Genomic DNA, 10124 nt, shown 5'->3' with positions numbered 1-10124 from the left:
CAGGTAGATTTATTTTTGATTCAGGTATTCAGTCACGCTTTGTCTTCTCAAGACAGTTTAACTGGACTCCACAGTGCTAATGAGTAACATTAATAGCATCTATCGATAAAAATCTCACACAGGCTACTTTAAACATTGGTATCTGCTGAAATGGGATTTAGATGGAAATAATTCTGTAGCTACAGCTGGGTCATACTGATAGCAGTGTTTATTATGTGTATGGTAGGTGTTACCCCTTAAGCCCAACAAAAAAGTCTGTTTGCATGTTTGTGTAGAGTTTTCCAAAAATTGTCACCACTATGAAAAACAAAGCATAGAACAGGTTCTGTATGCTGGTCTATCAAAAAGAAAGCAGAAGAGATTCCACTCTCATCATAAAGTAGTGATTCCAAATAATTCTTTGAAGATTGCCACAATAGCTGAGTGTAAGCTGTCCTGTTGAGCAGTTCCTAGGATAAAGAAACTTAGAATGTATGTTTAGTTTCAAGTAGTTCACAAAATAAGATCTGTTGTTAACATGTTAATTTAGCTTTGTTTGCTACTGCGACGAATGGTCTGTCTGTTCAGTGATGATGCGGGAGCTGGGGAAGGGGGTGACTAAAACAGAGGAGGTTTTGTTCCACATAGAATTTTAGGTAAGTATTCTATTGATCTTCAACTCATATACCTCTTACTGAAGAGCATTTTATGCTACGTTAGTCTGATAAATTGTGTATATAAACAAATTGTTCCTTTCAAATACCTGATTAACAAAGCTCAGTACTTACCAGTGTATCATGAGAAAAGTAAATTATATATAATGCCTCTGTAACTATGTAGAGAGTAACAAAACATGTATAATCCAAATGCAGAGTTTTTTTTATATGGCCTTGAATAAGGAAAGCTTGAAAGAATGTTAATAAACATGTTTTCCACTTTAAGTATCAAAAGGAATTTATTTAACTCTCACATTACTTAAATTCATCCTGTGTTTGCCTGTCCTTACTGGTGTGTACAGTTGAAGTATTTTTAAAGATCTGTACCGTGCACTTGTGAGCATCCTTAGTAACATTAACCTGCACTGTACCGTGTATCGCAGCACAGAGCTGTGTGCTGATAACACACCAGCAGTGGGACTAGGCTGCAGTGAAAACCTTAATGTTTGCTCATTTAGTTTGAAGAGAAGCTTGAGTCAGTCCAGGTCTGTATGCACAACCTGGGGGAGAAGGAAGACCAGAATGCTGCTGATATTTTCTCCTGCCCGTCACGCTGACACCTTTACAGCCAAAGTGTGTTCTGGAGGTCAGAAAGCACCAAATCCTAGGCTGAGGAGATGACGGGTGAGATGCTTCCCTTTATTGTTGCTGATCTAATAGCTTGGCTATGTGCCTTCCTTCCTTAAGCCTAGCAATGGAAATTGATTCACAAGGACTGGTAAAAAGCAGAGAAAATTTATTTTTCAGAATGATGCACAGCAAAAGGATAATAATGGAAAAAAGGTGGCTCTTCAGACCACTGCCACTAGCAGTTTATCCGTGGGTTAAAGACAAACTGTGTTGCAGTGTAAGATACTGCTTTGTCTTGCATGTGTCTCTGGTCAAATATCAAAGCTGACTTCTGAAAATTTTTTGTGCTGAAAGATGTCTCTTAAAGTTTCTGCTGTTGATATGTAATGATTGCATGTGTTTACTCAGAACCTGACAGTTCTGCATCTCTTCAACACAAGTAAACTCGGTAATGTGTACCATTACCCTGGTAATGGTTATACCAGGTGTAACCTGGTAACCCTGGTTACAGTATTTGCTGTGATGACAGAAAGTAAAAGAAGAATCAGTTTTACCTGCTGCTCTCCCTTCTATACAGAGAAAATGCGTGCAGCAGGTAGTAATGTTTCTAAACTGTCCCATTTCCTAATGGCATTCATGAAATTTAGTTTCAGAAGGCGTTGGTAGTAAAAGTTCTAATGATACCCTTCAGCCCCTACCTTGCACCACAGATAGTTTGTCTGTTGGCAGTGAGAAAGTAAATGAAAAGAATAGCACTTCCTTACTTTGGAAGTGATACTTTGGAATTTTGAGGATCTCTGCATTTCTAAGAAGAATCTATGAATTTCACTAAGACATGCTGGATAAATCTGTCTAGAAAGGTGGGGCCTGTCCAAACCTAATGGAAAAGATAAGTTCAGATTTGTCTTTGGACTGTGACCTACCCCATTATCAACATGAAGCAGCACTGTTTTCTCACCACGTGCCACGAACAGCTGAGCCCCAGTTGTTGGAGATGTTTTCCTTACGTGAAGCCCATCCATCAAGTTCAGCCTCTAGCTGTCCTCTGCATAGCAATGTGGTGCTTTAAAGAAGTTCATTCTTGGTCACCTGGTTAAAAAAAAAAAATCTAGCAAGCAGCTTATAACTGATGTCTGAAGCTAAAATATTTAGTGGGCCCTTTGAAGCATTTAATCTGTATAAAACAGCGCAGTATCAACAGTTATCACAGTTATGTACTGTGACTGCTATAAATGTCTTCCTTTAAGTCTGCACCTAACTTTGCACTGTGTAACATAAAGAAACTTCTGAAAAAGAGACAAAGGAGGAGGACAGGAATTAAGGCTTTTCCCTGATTGGGAAGATAAATGCTCCCTGTTGGAGATGGGAAAGTATGGTAAAAAGTGGCTGGGGGAAAGTCTCAAGTGTCTTCAGCAGGTCTCAAGGAATGGAGAAAGGATGGAGATAGCAGAACCCAATCCCTGCACTACCAGTAAACGACAGTGTGGCAGAGTGCCTGGGCAGCCTCTGAATGAACAGTAACAATGGCTCAGCCATGCGTAAAAACACCAGAATACTAAAAAAGAAAAGCAATTCCTTCTGCGGTTCAGAATAGTTGGATGTTTATATTCTGAACTCTAGCAGAATTTGAAATAAATATGAATCTATTCTTGAATATATTCATCTTAGAATTACGATGAGTGGCTAAGTCTGAGTGGGTTGTGTAATTAAAACCTGTCTGTGAATGATTGGGGCACAGAAAGTGAGCACACTGACATTCATCTTCCTAAGTGTATTTCATGTAAAGTAAGAGGCTGAAATTCCAGGCTGGTCAAGCTTTGTAAAGCCCTGATGTTCTGCACATAAATTCAGCTCTCCGTTGCCTGTGTGGGGTGCGCTGGCAGAGGCACAAGGAAGTGGGGAAAGAGGAAGAAGCTGTGAGGAGTTGAGGCAGTCGAATTACCTGAGTCTGAAGGGACTGAACCACTTCAGAACTACCCTTTAAAAAAAAAAAAAAGCCCCAAAACCTTTAAAGCAATTCTGCTTCTCTGGATGGATTTAAGTTTAAAAAATTGTGCATACTAATCTGTTTTTGAAAACATAATTCTAACCTAAGTTCTGTTCTCGTATTCAAGCTTGAATAACAACACATCAAAGCTATCGAAGGGAAAAGAAAAAAAGAGGAGGTTGTGCTTAGCTGCCCTATGGCCAGGAGCTGCTGACGTAAGGAACGATGCAGTGCTGCTAAAGCATGTGGACAATCCCTTTGTATAAAATGACAGGTGCTGTAAAACCAGTGATGTCTGGGAGTCTGAGAGCGTCGCTGGGCAGTGGCAGAGCCAGAACCTGCTGAGGGCAGCTGTCCACCACTTCAGTTTCTAAAAAACAGCGACTAGCAAGAACTAAAAGGAACAGTTCACAAGCACAAAAAACTGTCACAATTTCTGAATCCTTTAACTAAATCCTGAATGGTGGATTGTGAGAGAGTAGGTGTGCACATCACAGGCAGTCACCTCTGAACTGGCATTGAGTTACAGCACAGGAGCGGGCAGGCTGCACCCTGAGCAGTGTAATGCTGCTAATCGCCGCCAGAAGGGCAGGAGGTGCACAGCAGTGCGTGTGACTTCATTGTGCCAACAGCATGGGAATCGGTTACTCACTTGGAGCTTTGTAATGTCTAAGACAAGCGTTCTATGCATCCCAGTAACTTTCTGCAAGGAAAAACAGAAATGCAGTTTCTCACCTGGATCACAATTCAGCATTCCAACTTTCAGCACCAAAAACTTTAAGCTCTTCTAAAATTGTGTGTTAATCTGGAAATAGTTAAATATGAAGGAGTAATGTTTGCTGAGCATTCAGGCTACTTGAGCAATGTATTTCAGGTAGATCTTCCCGAGTTATGTGCACTGTACCATTCTGCCATGGGAAACAAACAACTGCATTTGAAAACATCATTTGAGCAACATCTCACTGGGAAACAGTAATGGGAACACGAAGCCGCGTGGAGCTGTGCTGCTGAGAAGGGCAGGAAGAAACAGTGCTGGACGGGGGGTCAGAGCGCACTGCTGCCACTGCTGCCACTGAGGTGCCATCGCTGTGAATTCCAGCTACAGCCTCATCACAGAAAAACATAAGAATTAAAAATCCTGCAGTCTGAACGTGAGTGCAGTTTTGAATTTTGTTAGGGTAACATTTAGAATCAGAGCAAAACAGATTCCCACGTTAACAGTCTTATTAAGGAAGCAGTAGCTTTGCATCCTTTGCACTAGAAACTCCCACATCCAGTTGTTACTCGGGAGCTTGTTCTGGTCCATTGTAACTTCAGCACTTCCAGCAGAAGGTACAGTTCGGACTTTAAGCAACTCAGGTAGCCCCACCAACCAGGTCGTGTGGCAGAGGTCCCCTGTAGCTTTAGTGTTAGGGATTATGCATGCGTATGGCAGAGGAACCACTGCAGCACAGGTGGGAATCCCCTCCTGCTCAAGTCTGATAAACTCATTTCCCTAATTCAGACAGAGCCTAACGCCTGCCCGTCCTCCTGTGAAGGCTTGGCATTTTGTACTTTAGCTGTTCCACTGTCACCGTGTTACACGACTGACAACTGAACTTAGATTTAGCACTGGAGTACTCAGCCATAGAAGGAAGAAGGGCCTCAGAAGGGGGGTGTGGGAGGTGGGGAGTGGAAAAAATTACCAATAGCCTAATTTTGTTTGGTTGGAATAAATTTATTTCATCTGTCTGTAAACAAGGTGTTTTTAATAGTTATGGCATTTTTTGAAATGCATATTAATTCAGATGAGTTAGACTGTATCCCAGATGTAACAAAGTGCAGGGAAAGAAATGGACAAATCAGCAACAAGAATTTGTTTAAATCTGTACATTATCCACAAGGCCCAACAACAGAAGCAAATACTAGAATGTCCCTAAAGTAGTGCCATTCAAAAGAAACCCTCGTACTCAGTTAAAATCCATCTCACAATAGCAACAGTTCAATTTTTTTTTAAACAATAAGTATGGCACAGAATACATATTAAAAAAATTCATCACAAGACAGCCAAGTCAGTTATTCCAACCAATACCATCTCCCATTTATTCTTTTGTATACAGAGTTCTGTAGTTCTTTTTAATGGACATACAAGTTAGTACTGTGCCTGCAGGGATCGTTTGGTTACACACACGTCAGACGGGCGCACGAGGCAGTTCACGCCGTGATTTCTGCAGCAAGGGTGTGACAGGCCAAATGAGAGCTTTAAATTTGAAATGGCATCATTTTGACAGGTTAGCTTTCAGACCACCAGCCTTCATCCAGACAGCGGCTTTGGAGCAGCGAGGCTGCAGCCAGCAAGTGATCTGGCAGGAAGACCGGAGTCGGTCAGCGCTCCCACAGCAGCTGAAGGCAGCAGTTCTCCACAATGACACTGCAGTTTCGTATAAAAACAGAACCACCCAACCCACAACCCCAAGCTGCAAATTAAAATTGGTCCTATGAAAAACTGAAACCAGACACGCTCCAGATGGTTATGTTGGGATATCTAATGTCCATAATGGCAGCCTTTTATAGTTCAACTACAGAACAGGAGCTGGCAGAAAAAAAAAAAGTGCCTGAGCTATTGCAATGATGGAATGTCCCCGGGGAGTCACTCGGGATGGTGGCTGTGAGATCATGGGAGGAAGTGCATCTGTACCCTTTGATAGCTTTGTGATTGCACTTAATGAGCAGTACAAGCTTCAGACGTGAAGAAGAAATGAAAGACAAGCCTACAGCAAAGTGCAACAACAAAACTAATTTAACATTAATAGCTTCTGAGTGGCAAATTGGTTAAACAAACCAGGCACTATAAAATAGGTGTAAGCAAACGTGGATTAAAAAACAAAACGAAAAAACACCACGAGAAGAACAGAAGATATGCATGCACTGTTTCCTCCCAAACATGCTCTGTGAAAGGAAGACTCGTGAGCTGTGTAATTGCTCAAAGTGCTGAAGAGGCATTGATCAAATCAGATTGTACAGTCGGCACCTTGTTTAGTGTTTACGAAGTTGTTTGAGCTCTCAGTACACCAATTGCTGAGACAAAGCAAAGCCTTCGCTTGGCGTATTCCCCTCCCAAGAGTTTTTCAGGTATCATGCATATCATCTTTGTGGTGCAGCAGTGGTGCCAGATATGGACTCAGTTACACACAGCGGTTAACATACAAATGAACGAAGGGTAACCGGAATTACAACATTAGAAAATGGGTAAATAAAAAACACAAACTACCATCTACAGTCTGGTAGCACTGAGCACAATTGAGTGGTGATGAAGACAGCTGCTAGGTGGATGGGGAGAGGCTGCTCAGACGTCAGACCTCCTCAGGTATAAAGCCAGTTCATATGCTTTCTTGTTGAGTGTCCCTCCATGGACACCTTCCTTTCCCATGACTATAACCAATGCTGGAGTACACAAGGAAACAAAACAGAAATGAACAGAATTAAAGAAAAAAAACAAAAACAAAACACCTTTCCCCACCAACAAAGGGATACAAAGGAGACACAGGTTCATACCCCATCACCCTGCATTGCTAATAAAGTTTCCAGAATGTAAGGTTTAAAGCTCACCACCAGGAAAGTTTAATAGCAATCTTCCCCTAATACTTAACAGTCTGCCTAGCAACTAGAACCCAGAGTCTCTCAAGTATTTTGCCATTGAGTATGCCTTCTTATTCAATCCGCCTCCATGGACCCCTTCTTTGCCCATTACAAAGACCAAGACTGAAAGAGAAAAGAAAAAAAAGTTTTAAAAAGAGTGTGTTAGACAAGGAAATAACGCAAGTTTTAGGCAGTGCAATAAACACACTCAAATTCAAGATTTAGTATCTGGGTATTAAGCTAGCAGTCTGGTAAAAACACAGGTGTAGGCGGGACTAGGAGAAAGCATGCACAGCTTTCCAGGTACATCACAGAAATTCACCGCTTAAGAAAGGAGTGCCATCCACTATCTCAATAAAGCACTGCAGTGCCTTTCCACCATCAGCACCATCCGTCCTCACCCAGCCAGGAAACCCTGGTGACATATTAAACAGCAGGAGGGGAAAAAAAGCCCCGTCAGGAACAAAAGCAGCGGCGTGGGTAGGAGAGCTGCAACTCTGAGAGCAGAAGAGGGAACGCAGTTATCTGCAGTGGCTGCTGCTGGTCAGCCTCAGAAGTAGAACTACCCCAACGCCTGCAAAATAGGCCTGTGGTCAGACTTGGACAGTCTTGTTAGGCAGAAGCAGTAGCGTGTGCTTAACCTTTCTCATAAGACAAAGTGCAGGGAGGACTTTAACGCTGACCCCCCCCCTCATCACTGCGCTGTGGCGATGAAGTGCCCCAATTGTCTTGCAAAGAACGTGGTGAGGCCCTCCAGCAGGATACACCGCTTGCCAGCAGAGGTCACTGGCAGGCACACGGACACAGCCGGCACTGCGCTATCACAAGCACCGTAATTGTTTCCCAAGTTAGACCCTGAGCAGTTGGAAATGCTGCAGTCAGCCTACCTACAGGTGACTGTATATCCCCACAGCAATTTTCTCACAAAAGGTCTAAAACAGACCTCACTGTCCTTTCACTATTTGCAGCAAGGAGTCAGAACTTTGCTTGGTTTATTAAGTGCTGCAAACACCGTTCCTGCATCATTACCTCCCAGCTTTAGCTTCTAAATAGAAAACTCAAGCAAAATTTGTCTGTATGTCACCAATCTGTTCTACAGCCAGCCAAAACCACCATGCTGGGTGTTTTGAACACAATGCATACTACTCGTAGCAATACTTCGAGGCACATTTTTCATATTTGAGCCTGGTGCCTTTCCAAAAACACGTGTTACTGGATGTTAGAGGAGGACCACAAGGAGCAGGCGAACTAGCATAAGGCAGGTTTCTCCATGATACAACCCCAGACAAGCTTTTCTGCCTGAAGACAGGCTCCAGAGAGCTCAAGAGGAAGTGCGAGTCAGCGCAGCACTTGTTAAACAGTGAGCAGAAGGAGCTCAAACAAGAGACCCACATCTCTGCAGAACAAACTTTCTGATGAGACATTTACAATGACAACACTTGTTTGACTACAAGTCATTAATATATCCCTGTGGTAACCCACTACAGGCTTTGGATACCACATAGGGAAACACTTTCCAAGTATACTTGAGCAACAGCCTGGTTCTGCTCGTCAGAAGGCATTTCAGCCACTGCCCAGCTGGGATCGTGTATGGGCAACACTGAAACAAGTGTTTATTCCCAGGCAAAAATGCAGTTCATCAGCCAGCCTGCTGCCACCCCCCACCCGGTTAGCCATTAACCACAAGAGTTTGGGGTTCTTAATAGCCAGGGCCTACGTTTAGGGTCATGGTCTCAATTGAGCCACCCAAGTGATGAAAGCTCCCTTACCTCGACCAGCTCTGCCCACAGCCACATTGTATGTCGGCTCCCCGCCTTGGCTCTTCGTCCGGATGTCCATCGTGCAGTCCCCGTCCACGTAGAGGCTGTCTCTGATCACAGAGCACTTCTTTGCCCCGAGGGTCAGGCCATTGGTGAAGAAACCCTCCCGGTCCTTCCCTACAATCATATCTATTTCTACTGGCTGCCAAAGGAAAAAGCCAGGAGTCAGCACCGCGTTATTCTGCGGCTCCGTTCCGTTATAACCGCTCCCCCTCTCCGGCCGAAGGGACTGACGGCACATTTCCCCCCCGCTCCCATCGGACACGGCGCTTTGTTGTGAACAGTTCACGCAGCAGCGCTTTGTCGCCGCTCGAAGCAGCGCATCGCCGCTCCCCGGCAATCCCCGCATCGCCAGGACACCGGGGCTCATTAACGCACGCACTGCACGACCGAAATTAACGAGCCACGTGACGCGTTGCGGCGCCTCAATGAGTCACCGCGGCCCGGCCGCCCCGCGCCCTTCTGCGGGCACCGCGCGGCCCCGGCGGGCGCGCGAAGCGGGGATCGGGGCCCGGCCGCCCAAAGTGCCGAGTCACGGCAGGCCCCGCTCCGCCCCGCCGGGCCCGACCCCGCTCCAGCCCGGCCCGGGCGCGGCGGGCCCGGCGCGGGGCGTTCACCACCGGGGCCGGGCGGGGCAGGGTCCGCGGCGACGCCGAGCCCGGCCTCCCCGCACGGGGCTCCCGCGGGGGCAGCGCGGGGCGGCGGTGGCGGCGGGGGAAGGACGGGCAGGGCGGGGGGAGGGGAGCATCGATGGCGGAGCGCCATCTTGGCGATAGAAAACATGGAGCCGGCGGCGCGGCGGGCATTCACCAAGGCCGCCTACGCTGCGCACGTAAGCGCCGCCGCAGCGCCGAGCCGGGCCGCCCTCCGCCAGCGCCGCGCGCCCTTCTTCCCCCGCGCCGCTGCCGCCGCCGCCCCGCACCGCGCGCGGCCGAGTCCCCGCACCCGAGACAAAAAGGCGGCAGCGCGGCCCGCGCGGCCCTCGAAGGCGCCGCTCCCGCGGCCCCGCCACCCCCCGCCCCCGCCGGCCCGCCGCCCCGCGCTCACCGTGATGCTCTGGAAGATGCCGCCGGCCGTGGCCGCCCAGACGTACTTGGCGTCGCAGTAGCCCACGATGGCGGCCTCCTGGCAGCAGCCATCGCACATCAGGTTGTCCACGTAGCTCTGCCAGCCGGCCATCTTCGGCGGGGCGCGGGCGGCAGCGGGCGGGCGGCGGCAGCGAGCGGCGCGGCGCGGGCCGGGCGGCGGTAGAGGCGAGGCGAGGCGCCTCTCCCTCCTCTCGAGCGGACCGAGCGCTGCGGCGAGCGGCGCGGCCCAGCCCAGCCCAGCCCTCCGCGCTGCCGGCGCCGGGGGGCGGGGGGAGGAGGGGCGCGGCCCGGCGCCGCCTCCTTCCCGCACCGCGCGGCCGGCGGAGGCTCTCGGCGGCGCTGCGCG

General features: G+C 47.6%; 1 protein-coding gene across 2 annotated transcripts; it reads right to left on the bottom strand.

Annotated features, from left to right (window-relative positions):
- Nucleotides 1-6577: 6577 nt before the first annotated feature.
- Nucleotides 6578-9869, bottom strand: PFN2 (profilin 2; the record flags this gene model as incomplete). Of its 2 annotated transcripts, none has more annotated exons than XM_079539464.1 (3): nt 6578-6675; nt 8640-8832; nt 9738-9869. In XM_079539464.1, the coding sequence occupies 3 exons, from the start codon at nt 9867-9869 to the stop codon at nt 6578-6580; spliced, it is 423 nt and encodes a 140-aa protein (XP_079395590.1). The 2 variants fall into 2 exon arrangements, with proteins under 2 accessions (XP_079395590.1, XP_079395589.1); XM_079539463.1 differs by lacking the exon at nt 6578-6675 and adding an exon at nt 6896-6993.
- Nucleotides 9870-10124: the final 255 nt, after the last annotated feature.

This window comes from Tetrao urogallus, assembly GCF_951394365.1.
Source record: "Tetrao urogallus genome assembly, chromosome: 9".
NCBI classification, from domain to species: Eukaryota; Metazoa; Chordata; class Aves; order Galliformes; family Phasianidae; genus Tetrao; species Tetrao urogallus.
The sequence above is the reverse complement of the archived record's forward strand: the minus strand, read 5'-3'. Positions and strand labels throughout refer to the sequence as shown.